Source organism: Mustelus asterias, chromosome 9 (genome assembly GCF_964213995.1).
Source record: "Mustelus asterias chromosome 9, sMusAst1.hap1.1, whole genome shotgun sequence".
Classification (NCBI taxonomy): domain Eukaryota; kingdom Metazoa; phylum Chordata; class Chondrichthyes; order Carcharhiniformes; family Triakidae; genus Mustelus; species Mustelus asterias.
Window position 1 is genome coordinate 6,005,680 of NC_135809.1, and position 27,314 is coordinate 6,032,993.

At 42.0% G+C, this 27,314-nt stretch overlaps 1 protein-coding gene across 19 annotated transcripts in view; it reads left to right on the forward strand.

Moving 5' to 3' along the window:
• The window catches only part of ppfibp1b (PPFIA binding protein 1b), a 164,435-nt gene that overhangs the window by 89,613 nt on the left and 47,508 nt on the right, over positions 1-27,314 (forward strand). For 7 of the 19 annotated variants that reach the window (XM_078219571.1, XM_078219576.1, XM_078219575.1 and 4 more), the window contains 8 exons: positions 6,548-6,634; positions 8,652-8,765; positions 11,820-11,951; positions 13,316-13,417; positions 16,733-16,825; positions 20,461-20,553; positions 22,850-22,961; positions 23,605-23,637. In XM_078219571.1, the coding sequence (XP_078075697.1) occupies positions 6,548-6,634; positions 8,652-8,765; positions 11,820-11,951; positions 13,316-13,417; positions 16,733-16,825; positions 20,461-20,553; positions 22,850-22,961; positions 23,605-23,637 (766 nt within the window). The remainder of the gene's footprint in view (positions 1-6,547; positions 6,635-8,651; positions 8,766-11,819; positions 11,952-13,315; positions 13,418-16,732; positions 16,826-20,460; positions 20,554-22,849; positions 22,962-23,604; positions 23,638-27,314) is intronic. The other 12 variants (XM_078219583.1, XM_078219591.1, XM_078219585.1 and 9 more) reach the window with 6 other exon arrangements.

The window sequence follows — 27,314 nt, forward strand, 5'->3', positions numbered from 1 at the left end:
GAAGCGTTAGATCAAGCCCGGGAAGGAGTGCAATGTCTTGTCTTATCAGCTTGGACCTGGTTTGCCCCTCACCATGATTGGACTTGATTTGAATTGGCTTTTTTGATTAGAAATAAAGTACCGAAAGGTACCAATAAAAAACGATTGGTGTCTGAGGCTGAAATAGCCAACCAGCTTTAAACATTACCTGCAGACCAGCTGTTAGACAGTAGGATTAAAATGAGCAGCTAGTTTCTTTTTGTCCCTTTTAGGCCAGTGTAGATATGATGGGCTGAATGGTCTTTTCCTGGGCCATTGCTTTTCCATGGTTCTATCATAAGCTACTGAGGTCAGGGGCAAAGTTATTAACTGCTTGGGGACAAGGTCGGTGACTGGCTTTCCCCTTTTGTTTTATTGATGAAGGTGAAACTTTTTTTTTAAAAAGTGGATATATCATAATTACATATATTCATAAACCTTGAACACTCTGATAACGTCGTGTGAGGGGACACTATTCAGTTTTAAAGGCTATTAGTGTATGAATTGTACTCCTTATACTATTTATTTAAGGACACTGCTGAAAACTGTTTCTCCAATCTACTACTAACCAAACATGTGGGTAATGGGAGTGAATTTAAACGAATGCCATTTAAAGTACAACATATTGTTGACGTGATTTGGTGATCAAATCTCGCTCGTATTAATCTCCTACCAAAGCAAGCTATCTTAAAACACAAAAATTCCCCTTCTGGGAGTATCCAAACGATAGTTTGGATAAACTGGAGCACATTCCTGGATGAATGACCATGGTAAATGTGGGATTTTTTTTAAAAGCAAGTCTATAACAGCCGGGGGCTCGCTAGTGTGTCCCCAAACAGACAGGGGCAGCTGGGCTCAAAGCAGCAAGCCAATTGTCTCACCCTTTTAACAAAGTTCACTGCCTAATACCAGTGCCACATTGTTAAAGGGTTGAGTTCTCCCCACTAGAAGTTTACTAGAATGGAGAGAGAAATGGATATCTACAAGCACTTCAAATGGCTGAAGAAGGTAAGATTAGCCACATTCGACTCTGTTTTCTTCAGCTGGATTCTACTTGCAATCAACAAGTGCTGTGTAGTTTTCTGTTCAACTGGTAATGCTGGCTGTGGTGGGGCAAAGATCCACACTCTGTTAAATTAGAGATAAATCTGGCTTGTGCTGTTGTTGTATTCAACATTATCTCTAAATTAGTATGAGTACGCAGAATTGTTATGTTGCAATTTTTGTGAAACTAAAAGCAAGGGAACTCTTTGTTTCCATGTGGTTGAGGTTTTTGGTCGTTAGCAATGCTGAGTATTCACTTACGATGCAATTAGCTGCTTTAGTATTGGATTTTAGAGTGAATATCAATAGTTGATTATAAAACAAAAACACTTGCCATCTGCAGGTAAAATCTGTCTTGTACAGCCTTATTAATATTTTAAATGTACAATGGCTTTCCAAATCGCTCTTATAACACCTTGCTAAAGAGTAGCAACTACGGTATCTGCAGACAAGGACTGAAAAATACACAGTTGGAAAATATAAGATGTATTCCATGGGCAGTAAACTGCTGTTCAGTGACAAAACTTTCAATTTTTTTCCGTCCATAATTAGCCATAGCCCATGAGAAGCCATTGGCATTTCCCACTCTTCGCCATGATTCGGTGCATTCCTTCCTCTCTACCAGTTTCTGATGTCCATCTATCCAGTACTTCTCCAACCTGGCCTGTCCTTTCCTGACGTTTCAGCTTCTATTGTCACCAATACCACACTCTCTCCCTAGCTTTTCCAATGGTGGCACTTTCTCAATTTCCACTTCAGCTAAAAGCCCATGAGATGTTGGGACTCTTGATTTTCTTGTGGACCGAATTCACAGGTTCTTTGCTCTGTCTAGCTGATTCTAAAACTTATTTATTAGTCACAAGTAAGGCTTACATTAACACTGCAATGAAGCTACTGTGAAAATTCCCGAGTCGCTACACTCCAGCGCCTGTTCGGGTACACTGAGGGAGAATTTAGCTTGGCCAGTGCACTCAACCAGCACGGTGGGAGGAAACCGGAGCACCCGGAGGAAACCCATGCAGACACGGGGAGAACGCGCAAACTCCGCACAGACAGTGAACCAAGCCGGGAATCGAACGCGGGTCCCTGGCGCTGTGAGGCAGCAGTGCTAACCACTATGCCACCGCGCAGTTCCCCCGGACCTTTTGCCAGAGCCACATTTCAAAAACTGCATTCCTGTTCTCATCAACCTGACTGATGGTTCAGCTCTTGCACCCATACAGCGCAATGCTCCGTACCGGTGATTTTGCAAGGTTTTTTCAAGCTTTTACCAACTCTTTAATGTGACCAGCTTTTTAAAGCCAGACACGCAGAACATGAATGCAGTTCCCTATTTATTGGCAGTTCCAGCTGCCACGTACACCTTCATTTTGATCATGGATCTGGTAAATCTATTGGTTACCAATCACCTGCTTTAGTCGTCATATTTAGTGTGAACAGCTGCATTCATTACCACAGCGGTTTAGTGTTTGTGTGGCCGCTACCTAATTCAAAACCCTGTTTTAGCAAACAAGGTTGCCTAGGATTCCAGTAAATGGTACAGCAAACATTACTTCACTCCAGTGTTGTGCTGAATGTGTCACTCAGGAAAGCATAAATCACTCTGTCCTGATTCATCTGAGGTGAAAGAATGGCTTTTCAGGAGTTGCATTTTAATGTGGAGTAAGTGCAGGACATTGTGTTTGCGTACGTTTGTGAAGGATTGAATTACGTAAAGAGGAAAACACTTGCATTTATGGTGGTGTCGTTCACAACCTCCGTGCACCACAAAACACTTCAAAGCCAATAAGTGCTATTTGAAGTGTGGTTGTTGTTAGCGGGAGAGAATCTCAAAGAAATCGCTCAACGCTCAGGGTCGGTCCTCGCATCAAACAGTTTATCTTCGCCGGCGGGGAGATGGCTTCTGTTAAACCCAGTGCCTCTCTCCGACAAACAAAGGAAAAACATCCATTCTTATACATTTTTCAAACATCTACACAGCCCATCACGGCTGGACCTTGTCCAATAATATTGATTACAGATTACATACAGCAGTCGCATATCCAATGAAAAAGGCATTACGTAAGGTGGGCTTATGCATGATCCGCTCGTGGTCTCATGGACACGACTCATGGTACCTCAGTGAATATTATCTTTCTTTCTCCCATCTGGAGTCCTTGAGTGTACAATGCTCCTTGTCCAATGGGCCTCCTTAACATCTCCCATGACTGTCCTCCCTAATCCTCCGTGTCTGGTTTTCATCCGAGGCCTCAGATCATAGACTGGAACCAGTCACCAGTATCTGTGGTCTATTGTACACAAACTTATGCTCAAGCCAGCTAATGGTGTTCAGGAATGTGGCTAAAAGCTAGCATCCATCGTGTGTCGTTGTACTATCCTGAGCTCCTGTTAACATGGTGGGGGGAGTTTTCATGCATGCCCTTTGTGATTGTATAACGGTAAATTCATACAAACTTATTATATACTATTTATTCCTACTAATATAAATTGCTATACAGGTACCTTTTGAATATAAATTGTTATACAGGCACCTAAACCAAAGATATTGTTCCCTCTAAACTTATTCTTTAAACCTCCCTTCAACAGTTGTTAAGGAGGAAACATGGCAACCAACTTGTGCACCGTAATGAGATAATCACAATATTTTGGGAATGTTGATTAAGGGATAAAAAATCAGGATGAATACCCGTGGCTCTTTGAAGTAATGCAATGGAGTCTCTGCATCCACTGAATAGGGCAGTCTCTGTTTTTTGTCTTGTCCAAAGGCTTGTACCTTCGGCAGTGCAGGGAGCGCTGGAGTGCACCGCCAACCAAGTCTCTGGAGTAGGGCATGACTCCACAACTTCCTGAGATAAGTGAGAACCCTACCACTAAGCTACTGCTGACAGCACGGATAAGAGATCCAGTGGAAGATGGGTGGAGGTGGTGATGTTAACTTATCAGGTTTTTTTAATAGGGAGCGTATAGGAAGTTCAGCTTGGGGTTGAATAGGACGGCAAGTTTGCAAACTGACTTAGTTCAACTTAAAACATTGGAAGCAGTGGGCACGAATGTGGGGAAACAAACAACAGGAAAGAACAGTGATGTAAATCACCTCCATGTTTAGCTTGAGACTGGATGTTCAATGCTCAGTTTAACAAAGATGGTGGAAAGTTAGAACTGGGTATTGCCTACACATTATGCTAGCTGTTTCCATGTCCCCAGATGAGATCGTCACAGGGAAGGATATATGTGGTGAACAGTACAGGACCAAGGAAAGACCCAAATGGGTTACAGAGTCATAGAGGTTTACAGCATGGAAACAGGCCCTTCGGCCCAACTTGTCCATGCCGCCCTTTTTTTTAAAAACCCCAAAGCTAATCCCAATTGCCCGCATTTGGCCCATATCCCTCTATACCCACCGTACCTATGTAACTATCTAAATGCTTTTTAAAAGATAAAATTGTACCCGCCTCCACTACTACCTCTGGCAGCTTGTCCCAGACACTCACCACCCTCTGTGTGAAAAAATTGCCCCTCTGGACACTTTTGTATCTCTCCCCTCTCACCTTCAACCTATACCCTCTAGTTTTAGACTCCCCTAGGGGAGTTGCAGGGGAAGGAAGTCATTGCTGGCGATTCACTAATTATGATTGAATAGATAAGAGAGCAATCAAGGAAGGGTAGTCCCACTAAAGTGGACACAAGTACGTAAGAGCGAATAGGTAAAAGCAAATTACTGCGGATGCTGGAATCTGAAACCAAAAGAGAAAATGCTGGAAAATCTCAGCAGGTCTGGTAGCATCTGTGAGGAGAGGAAAAGAGCTGACGATCTGGACTCGAAACGTCAGCTCTTTTCTCTCCTTACAGATGTTGCCAGACCTGCTGAGATTTTCCAGTATTTTCTCTCGTGAGCAAATAGGTGTTTGTAGGGCAGGGAGAGCCGGGAAACTTCTTCTTTGTTTGTACAGTTATTCAAAGCCTTGATGTCATAAAATGAAATTTTAAAAAAATCAGGGGAGAAAATTCTTTGCCATATATAGTTTAAGATCTTGTTGTGGAGAAAACTTGTACCAAGTTCCACAGGATATAAAAAAGGATTAATATAAAGAGGAAATCTAGAGCTTCAATTTACCTCGTTAGTTATACAAGGAAAAAGCTCGGGTCAAGTTGCAAATAGTGCATTGTGCAGATTATTTAAATGTGGCTCGAATCCAGCCTCCATTCCTAAACTAACCCAATCTTGTGGATCTAAAACAAAAGCCAAGTCTCTGCCCTGTCTGAGCCAGTCTTTAATGGTTATTCATGCCCTGTTACAGACTTGTCCTAATTGATTGCTTTTAAATTTCCTGTAATATTGCGTCCATGACATGTAGTATTAGTCTTGGAGTGAATTTTGTAAATATTTGCACAACAAGTGGAATAGGATGGGAATTCTTAAAATTATATAAACTTGACTTCAATCTGAAAGTAGGTATAATGATTACCCCCAATTCTGAATTCCTGGTCCCATAGCTACAGAAAAATCACAGCTGCAATGGTGACAAGTGACAGTGTTTGTTGAAGTTGTGCAAGTTTTGGTTGTCAATGGGATTGCTCTACAGCATGTGTACATCAACAAAGGGCATACTGTTCCAAAATTTGGTTTATTTACTTGATGTCTATGTATTTACTATTCACAATCTCCAAACACAAGCTCCATAACAAATGGCTGCATGTCTTTTGAATTTTGGACTATAAACAAAGCTTCAGCTTTTGAGGTAATGGGACAAAATAAACACATTTGAACGTTACTGTGTCCATCCATTATGACACTTTATCACTTCACTTTCAATTAACAGTTTACTGCAATTCAGGGTTGTGGGAGTGAGAGCTTATCCTGACAGACACTGGAGGCTATGCACAATGCACCCTGGGCAGGGTACCGACCACAATCCCACCCAGGCCCTATTCCCATAACCCCACACATTTACCCTGCAAATCAACTTAACCTGCACATCTTTGGAGTATGGGAGGAAACCGGAATACTCGGAGGAAACCCATGCAGACACGGGGAGAAAGTGCAAACTCCACACAGACAGTGACCCGAGGCCAGAATTGAACCTGGATCCCTGGTGCCGTGAATCAGCAGTGCTAACCACTGTGCCACCATCCTGATATCTGCCATCTTTTCAGGCCAAGCCTTTAGATGACAATTATGCGCACAGTGCTCGGTATGCTTATGTGAGTTCAACTTCTTTTAATCTAGGGGTAGTATAATAAATCCCATCTAATTTCTCTCTAAATTCTGTCTTTTTCCAAGAACAGCTGTATTTCCAGATTTGACAGATTAGTGATAGCTTCCCAAATCATATATCTCTGCTGTTGATTGCTCAGTCATTCTCTGATTGTCATCTATGAATGCCCTTTGACCCAGAAAAACCGTTGTAGTAAATGATACATTTTTCTGTCATACAACTGTGAAAGAAGAAAGCCAGCTTATTTTTTGGAAATTTACCCTTCACAGACGAATGGCCATATCTCTGTCACCGGTGATCCGTACCAGGATAGATTGGCAAGACTAGAAGGAGATAAAGAATCCTTGGTTTTGCAAGTAAGTAAAATGACAAGTTGAGAACTCTGTTAGGTTATGGTTATGAAAAACAAAAAACTGCAGATGCTGGAGATCCGAAATAAAAACAGAGTGCTGGAAAATCTCGGCAGGTCTGTCAGCATCTGTGGAGAGAGAAAGAGTTAACATCACGAGTCCAGTATGATCCAAAACATTGACTCTGTTTCTTTCGCCACAGATGCTGCCAGACCTGAGTCTTTATTTCAGGACATCCTGTTTTTATTTATAATTTCTACAATATTTGAATCTTGGAATATGTATTAGTTTATAGATGGGCTTGTGATACAGTGCAGCTCAATAGTGTTGTGATGTCTGTTTAGGCAAGATAAGAGGTGTGTATTTCTGTTGGGATTTAGAATATTTCACCTCGAGTTCAAAATCGACACTGACGTTCATGTGCCTACACAATGGTAGCAGTTCAAGACTAGCTCACCAATTAGGGACAGACAAATCAGTGCAGGAGGAGGCCACTCGGCCCATCGAATCTGCACCGACCACAATCCCACCCAGGCCGTATTCTTGTAACCCCACATATTTACCCTGCTAATCACCCTGACACTAAGGGGTAGTGTACCATGGCCAGTCAACCTAGCCCACACATCTTTGGAGTGTGGGAGAAAACTGGAGCACCCGGAGGAAACCCACGCAGACACGGGGAGAATCTGCAGACTCCACACACGGTGACCCGAGGCCGGAATTGAACCTGGGTCCCTGGCGCTGTGAGGCAGCAGTGCTAACCACTGTGCATCCTAATAATGTTTTAAAAAATAACTGCACAACTTGAGATAATTTCCATTCGCTTTGAGTTTGTTTCAGCTTTTTCCCTGCCTGTGTGAGTTGACACGCACATGTATGTTGTTCTCCGCCTCCTCTTGGTCAATAGGGTGAATTTTCCCATTCTGCCTGCCACGGGAATCGCAGCGGGCGAGGGGCGCACTGTGAAAAGGTCCATTGACCGTGGGCAGGATTTTCTGGTTTCGGGACGAACGTGGCTGACGAAACCCGCCCCATTTGTTTTTATTCGTTCATGCAGTGTGGGCATTCTGTAGAAAGTTGGGTGCTTTGCAAAGTCTCCCCCTCGCCCAAGCAAGTTTGCAAGGTCATCCTGGGGGGGGCGGAAACCTACAAGCTGATTTCAAATAAACGGAGACCACTGGTTTGAATTTCACTTACCAGACAGGCTCTTGTTGAGATTAATTTATATTCCATCAAAATTTAAATCAGTTGTTCGCACTATAATTGAACAAAGGCAATCATTAGGGACGGAATTTTATGGCCTCGCTCATCCCAAAACCCGTAAAATCCTGCCCGAGGTCAACGGATCTTCCCATTGTCCGCCCCTCGCCAGCTCCAATTCCCGTGGTGGGTGGGGCGGTACAATTCCAGCCGAGAAGTTTTTTAAACATTTGAATGAGGATCTTGTGAGAAGGTTTGACGTTGTTTTTAACCATCCAAATTTTCCATTTATACTTGATTGTTGAACTAGCCTTGCAAAGACATGTTGACTCAAATGTTCAATTAAAATGCTTAAGGTACATTTATTGCAAAATACTTGTGTGCTTTAATTTCAGACGTGTTTTATAAGGCATTATAAATGGATTAATTAGTTGCCCTTGCATGTCGGCAGTCTCAGAAACTTCAAGTGCCCTCTTAAATACTCAATATTACCCTGTGTTCAGTGCATTACACATCGTAAACATGTTTCACGTTTTCTGGATCCTGCAATTGGATTTGAAACCACCATCCTTGTGGAACTTCAGCTGAAAAATGTGTTTCTCATTCTTGAGCTTTGCAGGCGTGATGGAACATGCTTTAATCGGATGCAGAATAAACATGAAACTGTTTAATCAACAGGCAAGCTAAGATTTGGTATTCTAAGTATGTGTAAAGTTTGCAGCTGTAATAATGAGCAACTAGGTAACTTAAAGAACTAAGACATTCTCATGAAGGTGACGGTCTCTCAATGTTACTATACCAGAAGTCGTACTTTGTTTCACAGGTGAGTGTTCTAACAGACCAAGTGGAAGCCCAAGGGGAAAAGATTCGAGACCTAGAGTGTTGTCTGGATGAGCACAGAGAGAAGCTGAATGGCACGGAAGAGATGTTACAGCAGGTATGAGGGGAACGGTTGGGAGAAAGACTTTTGAACTATGAAGTCAACTGGCTTCGAGGTTTGAGATCTTTTAAATAAAGCAATATTTAAAGATGACGCGTATGGGGAAGTTACAGAATGCTACCGAGAAGTTGATAATATTTTCAAAGAACAGAATGGCCACTGATATTCTGAATGCCTTCCTTTGTCTAAAATTTGCCGTAATTGCAATCAATGTGCCCAGCTTATTACGATTTTGTCTGTGTCAAGTCTCTTTTTAAGGCTACTGCATCTAATTATTAACACAGGTTAAGGTGAATCAAAAATAAAAACCTGATAGCCTCTGTGGAGAGAGAAACAGTTTAATGGCCAGGTATTTACCATGGGAATCGGAGCGGGCGAGGGGCGGACCATGGAAAGGTCCGTTGACCTCAGGCAGGGTTTTATAGTTTCAGGATGAGCCAGGCTGTAAAATCCCACCCAATGTTTCAAGCCTAATATAACTCTTCAGAACTGAAGACCAATAGAAATGTGGTGAAATAGACCAGTCGATTTATGCTGTTGAGAAGGGGCTGGAGAGGGGGTCAGGTGGAGCAAAAGGGAAGGTTAGCAATAGGAACATAAGAACTAGGAGCAGGAGTAGACCATCTGGCTCTCGAGCCTGCTCCACCATTCAATAAGATCATGGCTGATCTTTTCGTGGACTCAGCTCCACTTACCCTTAATTCCTTTACTGTTCAAAAATGTATCTATCCTTGCCTTAAAAACATTCAATGAGGTAGCCTCAACTGGGCAGGGAATTCCACAGATTCACAACACTTTGTGTGAAGAAGTTCCTCCTCAACTCGGTCCTAAATCTGCTTCCCCTTATTTTGAGGCCATGCCCCCTAATTCTAGTTTCACCCGCCAGTGGAAATAACTTCCCTGCTTCTATCTTAGGAAGGGGGTGGGGAAGATTAACTGATAACCATGTAAGCGCATAACTTCCTGTGTCGCATTTAGGGGGTACCCCAAGGAAGTTCCCACATAAGGGTTTACATTGCAACTGTCCAGAAGCGCTAACTTTCCCTGGACAATTGGGCCGGGAACCATCCGGCAGAAGAGATTTAAATCACTAACTTCAGATGATCCTGCCAGTTTTACCCTGATAGCTACTCTGGAAGAGTTGGAAGGAAAAAAAAAACTTTTCAGAGTAACTATTTAAGCACCCAGACCCAGCCTTGTACGGGACAACCCCCCCACCCCAGATTCCCAACCTGACCCCTCTGACCGAACCCCCACCCCTCCCTCCCAGTGTTGTAAAAAAGGGGAATTCCTTTTTTCCCTGCGCCCCAGTTACTCGGTGCTGATGCAGCCAGGGGCGTGAAGGGGAAACTCCATGTGCTGATCTTCCCAGGTATCTGCTGCCCTTGGCCTTGTAGATGGAAGTGGTTATGGGTTCGGAAGGGGAAGGTGCTGTCCAAGGAGCCTTGGTGAGTTCCTGCAGTGCACCTTGTAGATTGCGTACACCGCTTCCACGGTTCATCGATGGTGGAGGGAGTGAATGTTTGTGGAAGGATTACAATCATGCGGGCTGCTTTGTCCTGGATGATATTGAACTTCTTGAGAGTTGTTGGAGCTACACTCATCCAGGCAAATGAAGAGTATTCCATCACACTCCTGACTTGTGCCTTGAAGGTGGTGGACAGGCTTTGAGGAGGCAGGGGGTGAATTACTTGCCACCGAATTCATAGCCTTTGACCTGTTCTTGTACCCATATTTATGTGGCTGTCCAGTTCAGTTTCCGGTCAGTTGTAACCCCAGGATGTTGATAGTGGGGGATTCAGCAATGGTAATGCCACTGAATGCCAAGGGGCAATGGTTAGAGCCTCTCTTGTTGGAGATGGTTATTGCTTGGCACTTGAGTGGCACAAATGTTACTTGGCACTTGTCAGTCCAAGCCTGGATATTGTCCAGGTCTTGCTGCGTTTGGACATGGACTGCTTCAGTGACTGAGTTGCGAATGGTGCTGAACATTGTACAATCATCGGCGAACATCCCCACTTCTGACCATATGATGGAAGGAAGGTCATTGGTGAAGCAGCTGAAGATGGTTGGGCCAAAGACTCCCTGAGGAACTCCTGCAGAGATGTCTTGGAGCTGAGATGATAGGTCTCCAACCACCACAACCATCTTCCTTTGTGCCAGGTACAACTGTTGGACAGTCTATCCCCAGAAACTGAGACCAAGAATTCGAGGAGGGGAAATGTTGGAGATGGACCACATGAACGTGAGAGAAGGGTGAAAGCAAAACCAATGATCTTTTCCCAATTCTGGATGAGTGCATGAAGCAGCACTGATATAGTACTGGAAAAAAGCTGTGGGAGGGTGCTGAGTAGAACTGAAGCAAAGGAATGTTCTTCATACAAAAAGACAGATATAACTTGGGTCATGTGAGTTCCCACAGCCAAACTACTTCAACAGAACTTGTTGGATGAGCAAAGGAGTCACAGACTCCTAAAATACACCTCCACTTACTTGAGCATCCTTGAGCAGGAATGCGCTTGGGAATCTCACTTTGAGCCAGCTTCCTCCTTCTGTTGTTCCTTGTTCTATTGCAATTAGGGCCTGTGACTTCTGAGCTCCCCAGTGTTGGAGTGAGGGGCGAATCCAAAAATACGCTGGGGAATCCCACTTGAAACTTCACACGCAATGGTTTGAATGGCAACTGCTCAGAAGTACAAACTTTTACTGGGTCACCACCCCCCACCTGAATTGACGATAACACTTAGCGTCTCCCTGGCCTGTCAATTTCAATGGGACCTTTAACCCGCCTGATTTACAGCAGTTGGCTTTCTTTTATTTAAAAAAAAAAGAGGCTATATTCTTCAATCAGACAGAGCTGGACTGTGATGCTGAGCCTCGAGGAAGCTACGCTGTCTGGAACTCTGAGCAAGTCAAGGTTGGGCAGGACAGGCACGGAAGAAAATCCACGAAGGCAGTGGGCACAGAGCGGCACTCTGACCAATTACCATTTAGAGGAAGTTGCATGATGTTTATTTGGAACAGCTTATAAAGACACGCTTTTTGTTTCAGGAACTCCTCAGCAGAACATCACTGGAGACTCAGAAATTGGATCTTATGGCTGAGGTGTCAAATCTGAAAATAAAGCTGGGTGCGATGGAAAAGGACAGGTTGGAATATGAGGAGAGATATAAAGATACTGAGGTGAGGCAAACATATGATGATTTGCTTTACTGTAAACGCTGCAGAACATATTTTGACTGGCCTCGCTCTCTCCCCCCCCCCCCCCTCGCTCTCTCCCCCTTCCCCCCCCTCCTCGTTTTCTCCCCCTTCCCCCCCCGCCCCTGCTCTCTCCCCCTTTCCGCCCCTCGCTCTCACTCTCCCCGTCCTCGTGCTCTCTCTCTCTCTCTCTCTCTCTCTGCCCCTTCCCCCTCTCTCTCTCCCCCTTCCTCCCTCTCTAAATCTGTTTTAAATCCTATTTCATTGTTCTGGAATCCTGTCGGTGTTTTTAGTTCACATCTTCTGAATTTTCATCATGCAGCAATTCCAAATTCTTTAGCCATTATTATAACACTTTGCAGCGGACCTGCTGGGACATGACACTAAGCCCTGATTAGGGCTGGAATCGAATGCCAGCTAAGACTCCCACTTCAGATTGTTGGTCATGAAGCTGCTCCTGTTGGAAGTTACCTGAGGTCATGATTGGGCTTGACTGTTCTGGCCCTCGGGATTCAGTGACGAGTAATACATCAGTTCACTGGGCTCTCCGATTCCAACCTTTAGTTCATTAGGTCTAGACTGCTTGGTTCGATTCCTGCCTCAAAAATAATGTTCTCTGTTCACTGTAAGACTTCTTAAAAAAACAAATCTCGGAAAGAATCAATAAATAGAACATTTAAAGGTGGTTGGTCCAGTCTGTACCATTGATATTGGTTCTGAGTGGAAGTGAATAAGTCATTGATTGTTCAGTGATATTGTCAATTGTTTTAAGTTTTTAAAAAAGTTTTATTTATTAGTATCGAAAGTAGGCTTACATTCACACTGCAATGAAGTTACTGTGAAAATCCCCTAATCGCCACAATCCGGCGCCAATCCAGTGTTTGGGTACACTGAGGGAGAATTTAGCACGGCCAATGGACCTAACCACCACATCTTTAGGATTGTGGGAGGAAACCAGAGCACCTGGAGGAAACCCACGCAGACACGGGGAGAACATGCAAACTCCACACAGACAGTGACCTGAGGCCAGAATCGAACCCAGGTCCCTGGTGCTGTGAGGCAGCAGTGCCAACCACTGTGCCACCGTGCTGCCCACATTGTATAGATTATTATTAACAGTAAATGTGAAAATCAATTTATGCAGGCAGGAATTTTAGTTTCTCAGGCTATTACATATTTAATAAATTCAGTATAAATGGTTGTCTTGCTGTAAACTTCAGCTAAAATTTTGTGGTGTCTATTTTTTTTTTAGAAACTGCTCGCCCTGTCCGCAATTTCTTTTTTTTTCACCACTTGCTCTGGTCAGTTCTTTTTCTATTCTCTTATTTAATTTGCCTTGTGTTCTACAGTCATTGTTTAACCTTGTAACAGAGCTGAGACAGCAGATGGAGAAATTGGAAGTGGAACTAGCATTATTCCAAGAAAAGAGGTCACTGTTTGGGGATCAAGAGGTGACTGCACGGCCATGGATGCAAGAAAGCATTGACAACTTAACCAGTGTTCCTGTGCATGCTCATGCTTGATTGCTATGAGAAGGGATTGAGAAGGAGAAAGTTTGCATTCAGATAACAGTCGCACATCTTCGCTCCATCTATTGCCGCATTTATTACCCCATACTGCCAAATCAAGTAAACTATTAACTGTTTGTATCTGACCAGATCAGTGAAAAGCATGGATGATCAAAAGATCTTGTTGGTCCACCAAGATCCTTCTATCCACAGACCATATGATTCACTGCAATGTGCATTTAACCCAACCCATTAAACCCACGAGGAAGGGTTCTGTGAAACGTATCTCTCAATCCTCAACTACACCCTGTCATAGAATCCTACAGTGCAGAAGGAGGCTATTCGGTCCATCAAGTCTGCACAGACCACAATCCCACCCAGGCCCTATCCCTATAACCCCGTGCATTTACCCTAGCTGGTCCCTCTGACACTAAGGGGCAATTTAGCAATCCACCTAACCCACACATCTTTGGACTGTGGGAGGAAATCCATGCAGACATGAGGAGAACGTGGAAACTCCACACAGACAGCGACCCAAGCCGGGAATCGAACCCGGGTCCCTGGCGCTGTGAGGCAGCAGTGCTAACCACTGTACCACCGTGCCGCCCTGACACTGGATTCAGCCTTCATTTGATGTGTCTATGTGGTATTATAGAATAGAATCATAGAATCCCTATAGTACAGAAGGAGGCCATTCGACCCATCAAGTCTGCACAGACCACAATCCCACCCAGGCCCTGTCCCCATAACCCTCATTTACCCTGCTAATCCCTCTGACACTAAGGAGCAATTTAGCAATCCACCTAACCCACACATCTTTGGACTGTGGGAGGAAACCGGAGCATCCGGAGGAAACCCATGCAGACACGGGGAGAACATGCAGATTCCACACAGACAGCAGTTTCCTTTATTTTGGACCTGTTTCTCTTGTCTAGAGAAGGAGAGAAGTGAATTTTAATCTTGCATGAAACCTTTTGATTTTGTATTAATCATAGAAATCATAGAAACCCTACAGTGCAGAAGGAGGCCATTCGGCCCATCGAGTCTGCACCGACCACAATCCCACCCAGGCCCCACCCAGGCCCTACCCCCAGCCCCTAATGCTGATGGTCTAGATTAAATGTTTCACTTCCCCAAATGAAATGACTATATTTGTCATTCCTTGTCATATTTTCTGTAATTAAAAATGTTACAATCTCTCTCCCACTCCGCTGCCTAAAAACATCTGTCACACTTCTGAACCACCTCCAGTCTATCACTTTTTTTGATCAAATGTCTTGTTACAGTGTATTCCAATACAAGTTCAGGCTTGTTCTCGATTGTCTTAGTGAATGCCCTTAGTTGAGTGCAACATTTTAGGTTAGAATTGAATTGATATGGAATGTTCTTTGGTAGTATTTAGGATTCCGCTTCTGGGAAACCTGTACAGTTAAAACCATGGCAGAATTAGTTACTTTGGTTAGTTACGTAAGAGTTTGAGAGTGTGAGAATATACTGTGGTCAGCAAATATACGTAAATGGGGCATTCTGACAAACTGAAGTATCAGTTTTCCAGCTGTGTTTGAGATTGAAGATTTGAGGCTTCTCCTCTTCCCACTCCATTTTTCTCCCCTCTGCACTTTCCTCCATTAGCTGTTTATCTTTGCCTGCTAAATTTGCTAAACAATGCCCTATCTGCTCTCTTCCTGGCTACGCACGCACGCGCACACGTACACATGCACTGATGTACACACATACGCACACAGGCACACATGTACACGCACATCCTCTTTACCCCCAACAGTGAATTGGTACCAATCCCCTGCCCCTCGGGCGTGATAATCATTTTGTTGATTTCTCAGTGTTGAGCTGGGAAATAGGCACAGATCTCGGGCGACCAACAGCAATGGGGATCTCGGGTGTGCAACAGTAGAAGACAGGAAGGAAGACCCTTGAAGGCCCAGTGGGAAACCACAGGGAGCACAACGACGGCAGCTGGGGAAAGTGAGGTGGTGGCTTGGCAGTGGTGGAAAACGTACTGAGGTCCGAATGGAGGCAACAGGCAGAGGAAAGGGTCAGGACGGACACCAAGCTGGAGGGTAGGGTATTAAAGACGTGCTGCTTGCGTGCATTGGCCATGCTAAATTCTCCCTCAGTGTACCCGAACAGGTGCCAGAGTGTGGTGACTAGGGGATTTCCACAGTAACTTCATTGCAGTGTTAATGTAAGGCTAAGTAAAGTTTATTTATTAGTCACAAGTAGGCTTACATTAACACTGCAATGTAACTACTGTGAAAATCCCCTAGTCGCCACACTCCGGTGCCTAATCGGGTACGTTACTTGTGACACTAATGAATGAACTAAACATAAAGGTAAGATTTAAAAAATATATAATATTGGTCACAGGAAGGAACAAAATAGAACATAATTGAGACTGCATAGGCATCTGGGAAAGATAGCTTGGTGAAACAGGAAAACCTTGTAAGGTTTGGAGAGCTGAAAGGGAAGCATGATGGTTAGTATATCTACATTCACCTTTATTGAATCTAAATGCATATGTAGGGAGAGAATTGGTGCGGGTAGTTTGGGATTCATTTGAATCCAATTCCAGTTAGACAAAACAAACTGTTTATACATCAGAGCCCCCTACATTGTGATAAATTTCTAGTGCCATGTTTATCTTGGTTTGACGATAGGCAAGAATATTAGCTTTTAAAATGTACATGTTTGCATAGATTGTGCTGTAATTTGGACTGCTCTTGTACTGTAATGTCAGGGTCCTCTGCTAAAATTTGGTCCATTGCATGGCTGTAAGAACTACATATTTGCACAGTTGATGTAATCTAATTAAATTCCAAAATGTTAAGCTACCCACCCATGCCTGTATGCTTCAACATGCCACTGGATTCATTCTAACTTGCTCAGTGACTATATCTCAACCCCATCATTTTAGTCTCATTTGCATGGTATGAAAGTCTTAGTAATAATATTTAAACAGTGAATTCAAACCCGGTTGGAAGAAATCGGTCGCCCTCAGTAAATTTAACAACTTAGCAGGATTGGTGCCTGGGTTTGCAACTGGTATATTCTGTTTAACTGTATGAGAAAAATAGATTTGTCCACGGGTAATACTTCAGTAATAAGGTTGATTATATTTGTCTATTGCAGATCCTTGCAAGCATTTTGTATTTTTTGTGAATTTACAATTGTATCACTCTTGGAAATAACTGTGGTCAGTTGATTGTAGGTGAAAATTGAACCTTTACTCATTTGTTTTAGGGGTTATTTCAAGAGATTAATGATCTACGAGTGAAGGTAGTTGAAATGGAAAATGAAAAAACTCAGTTTGAAAAAAAGCTGAAATCAACTAAGGTAAGAAGATATGCTAAAGGTTGTGATTTTAACCTGTTATAAAAGGGGAAATGATTAAAGTGCTTCATCGCTGTTGGGATAAGGTGTTTGTCCTTTAATTTAAGGCAGTCGCCATTGAATGCCCCTCCTGTGTGATCATGGCACCTTACCCCTCTATAAATCATCCCCAAGCCTTGAGCTCCCACTGCTGATGGGCTGAGCAGGTAGATATCTGTGTCCTGCCAGTGCTGCCGTTTGGTCAGACCGGCAAGGGTTGCAAAACGAAAATCATGAATTTGTCATGCTGTATTTTATTGAAATCTGTGCTTTATGTACAATTGTTTACACTGAATTGCAGCTGCCCTTCATTAGGCAACAGCATCCACTTCTGTGCACAGTAGTTAATGCATTTCAAAGAATGTTTGTGTTTTGAGAAACTTGAAATACAAATCTCCAACCCTTAAATTTGGATGGCAAAGCTCGTTAATGCTTGTACTTGTTGGTATATTTATTTTTTTAACTAATGTTGTAATTGCTAGAGCAATCCGAAACTAAGCCTATCGATTGCTCTCCCTGCCTTTTGAGATTTGTATTTCAAGTTTCTCAAAATACAAACATTCTTTGAAATGCACTAACTACTGTGCACAGAAGTGGATGCTGTTGCCTAATGAAGGGCAGCTGCAATTCCACGTAAACAATTGTACATAAAGCACAGATTTCAATAAAATACAGCATGACAAGTTCATGATTTTCGTTTTGTAACCCTTGCTGGTCTGACCAAACGGCAGCACTGGCAGGACACAGATATCTACCAGCTCAGCCCATCAGCAGTGGGAGCTCAAGGCTTGGGGACGATTTATAGAGGGGTAAAATGCCATGTTCAAATGGAACAATGTGTGCAGATAAAAGGGGTTGTTTCTTCCATCACCTTTTTTGATTTGATTTATTATTGTCACATGTATTAGTATACAGTGAAAAGTATTGTTTCTTGCGCGTTATACAGGCAAAGCATACTGTACATAGAGAAGGAAATGAGTGAGTGCAGAATATAGTGTTACTGTCATAGCTAGGGTGTAGAGAAAGATCAACTTAATGCAAGGTAGGCCCATTCAGAAGTCTGACAGCAGCAGGGAAGAAGCTGTTCTTGAGTCGGTTGGTACGTGTCCTCAGACCTTTGTATCTTTTTCCCGACGGAAGAAGGTGGAAGAGAGAATGTCTGGGGTGCGTGGGGTCTTTAATTATGCTGGCTGCTTTGCCGAGGCACCGGGAAGTGTAGACAGAGTCAATGGATGGGAGGCTGGTTTGAGGGAAGGACTGGGGCTACATTCACTATAAACGTGATTATTCCAGTTTTGGAAATGGGAGGTTAAACCCATCCTGCCCATCATGTTCATTCTTTTCTGGAGTCCTCACCCTAAACTGTGCAAAAAAGTAAACATTTCTTTTGTTTCATCAGCAGCTTTCATTCACCTCAAAAAGTTGCTTTGTAAACCTTTCGTAGGAGCATTTGAAAGTAACATCAACCCAAGGAAAGAAATATAAAAATAAAATGCTGGAAACACTTTTTATAAGCTTAGTCTGGTTGTGTTATTGAATATATGTGTGTTGATTGAATAAATGTGATTTTATTAGTGAACTGAGTGTCATTATTGTGCTTCGTGTACAGGGGCTGTTTTCTTTTTACATGTGGCCTATAGCATCGGGACAATGATGCAGCAACTGGGGTGCATTGCAAGGCTTGCCTTATTTAAGGGGTGGGAGAAATTGGACTTTAAGGTGTTGGTGATCTGCTTTTAGTTGTCAATTTCTGGGTAAGGTAGCCATCCCATTGAGAGTACATAATTGCACTATCTTGTGATGGCCTGCCCTTGCCGATCACACTCTTCTTTGCATAAATTATTAGTTTATCTTCAGAAAAGTCCTTTAATAAAAAATTAAATGCTGAGGATAAAATGGAATGGATTATAAAAGAGGTAAGTTTATTGTTCCAAATAGATGTTAATGCAGAAATTACAGTAATATTCGCAGAATCAGTACAGTGCAGGAGGAGGCCATTCAGCCCATTGAGCCTGCATCGATGACAATCCCACCCAGGCCCTATCCCCGTAACCCCACGTATGCTAATCCCCCTGACACTAGGGGTTAATTTAGCATGGCCAATCCAGCTAACCTGCACATCTTTGGAGTGTGGGCGGAAACCGGAGCGCCCGGAGGAAACCCACGCAGACACGGGGAGAATGTACAAATTCCACACACAGCCATCTGAGGTCAGAATTGATCCCGGGTCCCTGGAGCTGTGAGGCAGTGGTACTAAACACTGTGCCACCGTGTGAAGCTAATTGTAAACTAAGAATGGGAGGTTTTGAACTTACCAAGGCACGCTCATTACAATTGTAGCATCCTCGTGATGGTTTTCTAGAGAATTCATCCCACTGTGCATCATTTTGAATCAGATCTGGCTCTGAATCTGGTTTTACACTGCAATAACTCGGTATTGGCATAGCTCAAAACCATTTCATCTGTGGTTAAATGGCACACAGCAGTGAGGAACACCAAGAGATCGAGGTTTCTTTCAGGCTCTTTCCCCTATAATCAAAACTTGATGAGAAATGGCCAATTGTGAACTGTAATCTGTTCATTTAAGCATCTGGTCCCTATTGAAATTACTTTCACTGTACGTTGATTTGATGGAGTTGGCTCTTAGAATAATATTTTATTAACCAAGATGAAATAATTATCGTTAACAGAAATGAAAGGTGAAATTCTATTACAGAAAGAGAGATACTTATTTCCCAGCTAATTCTTTGTATGGGTGAATACGAGTGCTGGTATTAACCTGTTGTAAAACAGTTTTTAGTAGCTTCAGTTAATTGTATATTTCAGAAAGTTTTAACCCTGATTTTAATATCTCGAGTGTTGACGTTTTAACCCTGACCCAACAATTCTTTTTCCTAAATAAATTGAAACTTGCAGTGTGTGATACTGAGGTAACTCAAACAATATCATTGAGATACCTGGAGGTGTTCTGTTAATGTGATAGCGTAATGCGCATGTTTTGTAAAAGAAAACGTAAAAGAATCTCTCGAGCATCTCTAGTTTTCCGCTCTCATCCATCTCAATTCTATTTTTATCTTTTCTTGATGCTTTTGCGTGGATAAACATTCCCATTTTGCGGGGTCTTTACTAACCCATTGCCAATATAGCAGCTGGGAGCCACAACAGTAGATATGTTCTGGGATGGGATAAAGGCTAATGCTGAGGGTTATCTTCTCAATAATATTGAGATATTATTAAATCTCAATAATAATTGAGATTACTTATCTTCTCAGTGAATAAATAACTTTGATTCAGTCACTTCATGAAGAAAACCAGTTCAAATTTATGATGTACTTTGTGGGCTAACAGCTAGTGGAACTCATCAAAAGCCCAAGGGCTGTGGTTAAAAGGCTTTGTTCGATGGGCCATTCCCGACAAATGTATTTGGCTTAGGTTTCTTATGTTTGAATCTTAGACTGATGCATATTTGTGTAAATATTTGAAGCGCTATTGTTCTGTAAGTAGTGAATAAAATGTTTCTGGGCAGTATACCTCAGCTACTCCAGCTTTGCCTCTTTCAGCTTCTAGCTTTCTATTTTTTATTCCTTCATCTCTACCAGTCATTAATGGCTAAACTCTCTAGCCTGAAAATCAAGGTTGGTCAGATGCAGTACGAGAAGCAGCGAATGGAACAAAAATCTCAAGCAGTAAAGGTGTGGTGGGTTTTGGCTTCTTGGTAAAGCTGTGCCATAATGTTTTGCCTGAACTGTGTGTTTGTGTCCATACCTGTGTGTGTCTTTGAAAAGATTGTTGCAAAAACAAAAATGGAATTAAAGTAATCTTTTGCATGGAACTGTGTTTTCCCATGATTGTGGTTTTTTTTTGCACAGCTTTGTTTTCCTAAAATAACTCCAGTTTTTTTGCATAGGTAACGTAAACATAATGCAGCAATTAATGGAATACGCAACCTCCGTTTTGACACCAGTCTTTTTCAGCATGCAGTGCTTTCAATTGATCATTATAGTACCTATCTGTATGGTCAAACTTCACCTTTGGTTCTGTCAAAATCTTGCATTATGTCTGTACATTTATGTATTCATAATCTAATTTATTCCACCTGTCTGCATGTGTTAGTGTTATTAGCAAAGTTGTACTTTTGAAAAGTGTTTTGATTTCATCCAGTAAGCAAATTATTTTAAAGATTCAATTTCTTGATTGAAAACTCGTGTATAATTTACCTTTTTAAAGGTGCAGCAGACCGGTGGCAAGAATGATTTGCTCTTAATGTCCATTCCTGGATGATTTTTTCCTCCGTTCTGGATTTTTGATTTCAGGCAAAGCGCTAAAGCTATTCTCCTCAACTCCCCCAGGCAATCAGGAGGCAATGTTACAATACATCGTTATAGTTGTGTAATTTAAGTCCCATCCCCTGTATACCTATGTAATGCAAGACAAAGGAAGCCTGAAAGGAGAGTTTGAAAGCCTGGAAGGGGATTCTTGTTAAACCAGTGGGGAGAGAGCCTTGTTTGAAAGAATAGTTGGAAAACCTGGAGGGGATCCTTGGTGAAAGCAGCTGAGAAAATGCATTGGTTAGGAAGAAGATTTTAAAGTGTGTCTTTTTGCGAGTGGAATTTGGAAACACCCGTATGACAATCGTCTAGGGAGAATTTGAGGAGAAATCCACAGAAGATCGATTGAGTGGCATTGGCCATTTGGTTGCAGAGTGGAGTGTTGTCTGATCACAATCAGCCTGTGGGTTTATTAAGAGCATTTATGGCATAAGAGATATTGAGTAAACTGTGGATAAAAGCAAATGATTGCGAATGCTGGAATCTGAAACCAAAAGAGAAAACGCTGGTAAATCTGAGCAGGTCTGGCAGCATCTGTGAGGAGAGAAAAGAGTTGACGTTTCGAGTCCAGATGACTCTTTGTCAAAGCTTTGACAAAGGCTCATCTGGATTCGAAACGTCAGCTCTTTTCTCTCCTTACAGATGCTGCCTGACCTGCTCAGATTTTCCAGCATTTTCTCTTTTGTGTTAACTGTATTATCCTTAAAATCCATGTATAATTGCGGGGAAAAAAAAGGGGGAGTGAAGGAGAATTGTTATTATAGTTTAGCTTTTCATGTTTAATGTTTTTTGTTGTTAAAAGATAATTGGCAGTCCTGTAACTTTATTCAATGTCTTCTTTTAAAAAGAAAGTTACGATCTTTTCAGCCAGGGTTCCATTCTGGGATCCCTCCATCCAGTTATAACATCAACTGGATCGTAACAGAGGGGACCAAAAGTATGGTAGCTAAATTTGATGACAACACCAAGGTGGGTAGGAAATTAAGTTGTCAAGGGGAGGCAAAGAGTCTTCAAATGGATTAGAGATAAGTGAGTGGGCAAACAAATGGCAGGTGGACAATAACGTGGGAAAATGTGAACTTGTCCACTTTAACAGGAAGAATAGAAAAGAGGTTTACTGTTTAAATGGAAGAGAGATTGCTGAACTCGGTGGTACAGCGGGATCTGGGTATCCTGATACGTGAATCACAAATCATTAATGTGTAGGTACTGTAGTAATAAGGAAGGCAAATGGAATGTTTGCGTTTATTGAAAACGAAATGGAATATAAAAGTAGAGAAGTTGTACAGAGCCTAGGTCAGACCACATCTAGAGTAATGTGTGCAGGGGAGTTGAAGGTTATGGGGGGGGTGGACATACAGGAAAGTGAAGACCACAATCAGACCAACCGTGATCTTATCAAATGGTGGAGCAGGTCTGGGTGGCTTCCTCCTATTCCTAACTCTGACATTATTTGGAAAAGAGCGAAATATGTCTTCCATCTTAACAATGTTCGCCAAATTCAAATTGAGTCTTTGTTGCAGATTGTTGTACCATGAACCCTGGGCCTCAATGTGAAGAGTAGAGTAGGGTGCTCTTAAGCCACTTGAACAACAATAATCATTTAATCCTTTGTATCGTGCAATTACTGCTACAGACATTGTTCTTTGTTGTGATGTAGGATGAGCTAGTACAGCTGAAGGAACAATTGGAGCAGAAAGACGCAGAGATCAAGAGGCTATGCTCAGAAATGAGTTTCAAATCGGAAATAGATGAATGTGAGAGTGGGACAGGTAAGAAAGAGGCTTAATTCCTTGACTATCAGTGTAAACAAAATTGAGAGGTGTTAACTTAAGTTTGTATTTTGAATATGGCAACTCCCTGCTCCTTTATCATTGGATAAGTTTCAAGTCGCATATACCATCTACAATTCATTTCTTTTTGCCATGTATTATTCATTCTTGTGATGTGGATGCCACTGATAAGGACAACATTTATTGTGCATCCATTTTATATATAGTAAATAATGCCTTGTGTAAGGCATGCAATTCCTGACCACAACTATTTCTAACTATTTTCATGACTTTAGGGACACTTTCTCAATTTTTGTCATAACATAGAATGTTTACATTTTCCATTTGATTTTTATGTACCGAATTCATTCAAGTTGACTTTATAGGAGTTTTGGTTCGTGTGCCCAAAGATCTATTAAGAATCCGTCTGGTGTATGAAGACCATTGAGGAAATTGTTCTTGTGCTGCAGGCAGGATTCTACATTTTAAAAGTGGTTTGGAATGTGTTTCCAAGCAGCAGCAAAATATTTGTGTCATACTTAATATGGTTTTAAATTTGCCCTTTTTTTTCTTTTGGTAAACTAACAGACTACTTTTTTTTCTTGTGCCTGTGTTACATGACCTGTGTGAATTTCCTGCACAGAGGAAAGTTATAAAAAGAAGCTGAAGGAGAAAAGTAAGGCCTTGGTGTCTCCGTCTTGTGAATGTGTAATGATTGCATCCAGGTGCCCACGGGTGATGCTATGCTGTTGCTATTGCAGCAATTTGCATGCTCAATTGAGAAACCTTCAAAACCTTTTTTTCCTTCATCTGTAATCTTGAGTTGTAGCATCGGAGTAAGAGGTCGAAATTGTGTTATTTGGGAGTTGATACATCCGGCATCAAATCTGCTCGACAAATTTTAACTGAAAAAATTACTTGTTTCAGAAATCCTTCTTTAAATTAGGTGTCAGTATGAGCTGGGGGTGGGAAATGGAGTATAACGTCCTCTGTTTTTGCCTTGGACACGTCTCAAGCTGGCAAGATAATTTATGGGTTTGGTATTTGTGTTAAATACAAATGAATTGGTAAAGGCAGTTTACAACTGTGCCTTTTCCAGTGGTTAAACCATTTAAATATCTCCATGCTAAAGGTTACAGATGAGTCCTTGGTCGGAATTTTCCAGCCGTTCTCGCCACCAGGATTCTCTGGTCTCGCTGCTCTGAATGGAGATTTGGCTGAGTGCCGGGTTCTCTGTCCTCGCTTGCAGCAGTGGCGGGGCATGGACGGCCAGAAAATTCAGACCCTTATTTTGGTTTTGTGCTGTTTTGCATTTTAAACCCTTGCATGGCTGCTCATTGCACTTCACTGTGTTGCAATTAATAGGTAACTTCGTCACACACTATTCATTCTGCCAAACGTATCTGTAGTATTTATTCATCAACAAAGGAAAAAGAGTCAAAAGTCTGAAAACACGTACCAACCGACTCAAGAACAGCTTCTTCCCTGCTGCCATCACGACTTTTGAATGGACCTCCCTTTATATTAAGTTGATCTTTCTCTACACCCTAGCTATGACTGCAACACTACATTCTGCACCCTCTCCTTCCCCTCTTCCCTATGTACTCTATGAGCAGTACATTTGTCTGTATGGTGCACAAGAAATGATACTAAAAATGTGACAATAATAAATCAAATCAAATTTCCAGCCAGTCTTTCTCACTTATCCCGTGCTGAGTTTACTCACTTAAAAAAAAAGTGTCAGACATTCTTCCCTTTATCAAATTAGTGCTGGCTACATTTAATCCAAATTTTCATTAATTTTGATTTATAATTAAAAGATTCCAAAGAGTTTGCACATAAAGATCAACTCACTGGCCTGTGGTTACCTGGCTTGTCGTTTATTCCTTATTCCAAATGCACTATTTGCATATTTCAGCAACATCTTTAAGACCGAAATAGACGGGTTCTTGATTAATAAGGGGATCAGGGGGTTATGGGGAAAAGACAGAGAATGAGGATGAGAATCATATCAGCCATGGTTGAATGGCAGAGCAGACTCGATGGGCCGAGTGGCCTAAAAATTCTGCTCCTATGTCTTATGGTCTTATCAGCTTATGGTGCTCCATCAACCTCAAGGTTTTTAAACTTTCCTCATTTGTAAAGAAAACTGCAACATATTTATTTAATCACTCAGTCAAACCCTAATCCTCCACCACTAAATTCTCCATCACTGAATGATTTTACCAGTTTGTTTAATTGCTCATTTACTTTTTACTTGTTCATAAAAATACCCTTTACTATTTCTATGTTGGTATTGCCTAAATCATATCCCTCCCTTTTTAAGTTTTAATTTACTTTTAATCTCTTTTCTTTTTTCATCAAACTCTAGACTTCAATGCATCTCTCTTTTCTCCCATCTGAGAATAAATATTTTGTACTCCAGTGTAACTCGGATTAGCAACAGATAATTTTCAAATCTATCAGCTTGTTTGCTGACTTTACCCGGTTAATTTGGGCCAGTCTATCTTTGAACCTTGGTTTTAATTTTCCGCTCCTACTGAACTGAGCGCAAAGCTTCCAAATTTCCTTTGTTCCGCCTCATTAAAAGTAAAATGTTCATATTGGAAATCAAATTAGCCATAATGGAGGAATTCTTGGAGTGTATACGAGGTAGTTTTCTTGACCAATGTGTGGAGGAACCAACTAGAGAGCAGGCCATCTCAGACTGGGTACTGTGTAATGAGAAGGGAATTATTGCCAATCTAGCTGTATGAGACCCCTTGGGGATGAGAGACCATAACATGATAGAATTTTTTATCAAGATGGAGAGTGAAGTAGTTGATTCGGAGACCAGGGTGCTGAATCTTAATAAAGGAAACTGTGAGGATATGAGGCCTGAGTTGGCCTTGATAGATTGGGTAGAGATACTTAAAGGGATGACAGTGAATAGGCAATGGCAAACATTCATTGAACACATGGGGGAACTGCAGCAACTGTTTACTTCTGTCTGGCACAAAAGCAAAATGGGTAAGAGGGCTAATCCATGGTTTACAAAGGAAATTAGAGAGAGTATTCGATCTAAGGAAACCTACAGATTGGCCGAAAAAAATAATAGGTCTGAGGATTGGGAGCAGTTTAGAATTCAGCAAAGAAGGACCAAGGGATTGATTAAGAAGGGGAAAATATAGTACGAAAGTAAGCTTGCAGGGAACGTAAAGACTGACACTAAGAGTTTCTATAGATACGTGAAGAGAAAGAGGTTGGTGAAGACAAATGTAGGTCCCCTACAGACAGAAATGGGGGAATGTATAATACAGGACAAAAAGCAAATGAATACATACTTTGGTTCTGTCTTCACAAAAGAGGACACAAATCAGATGTCAGAAATGTTGGAGAATGCAAGATTTAGTGTGAGGGAAGAACTGAGAGAGATCAATATTAGTAGGGAAATGGTGCTGGGAAAATTGATGGGATTGAAGGTGGATAAATCCCCAGGACCTGAGAATCTACATCCCGGAGTATTAAAGGAAGTGGCTCTCAAAATAGTGGATGCATCTTCCTGGATTCTATAGACTCTGGAACAGTCCCTGCAGATTGGAGGGTAACGAATGTCACTCTAATATTCAAAAAGGGAGATTGAGAGAAAATGGGGACCAGTAAGCTTAACATCGATAATGGGGAAAATTCTCGAATCCATTATCAAGGACTTTATAGTAGCGCATTTAGAAAACAGTGGCAGGATCAGACAGAGGCAGCATGGATTTATGAAGGGGAAATCATGCTTGACAAACCTGTTGGAATTCTTTGAAGATGTGCGGGTTAGGTTGGTTGGCCATGCTAAAATTGCCCCTTAGTGTCCTGAGATGCGTAGGTTAGAGGGATTATAGAACATAGAACATAGAACATTACAGCGCAGAACAGGCCCTTCGGCCCACGATGTTGCACCGACCAGTTAAAAAAAAAATTAGCGGGTAAATATGGAGGGATATGGGGGTAGGGCCTGGGTGGGATTGTGGTCGGCGCAGACTCGATGGGCCAAATGGTCTCTTTCTGCACTATAGTGTTTCTATGATTCTATGTAACTAGTAGAATTGACAAGGGGGAACCAGTAGATGTGGTATATTTGGACTTTCAGAAAGCATTTGACAAAGTCCTATACAAGCGATTATCGTGCAAGGAGGAAGTAAATTGAGATGGATTGAAAACTGGTTGGCAGAGAGGAAACAAAGAGGAGGAATTAATGGGTGCTTTACAAATTGGCAGGCAGTAACTAGTGGGATGCCACAGGGATCAGCGCTGGGACACCAGCTGTTCACAATATATATTAATGATTTGGATGAGGGAACAAAATGTAACACCTCAAAATTTGCA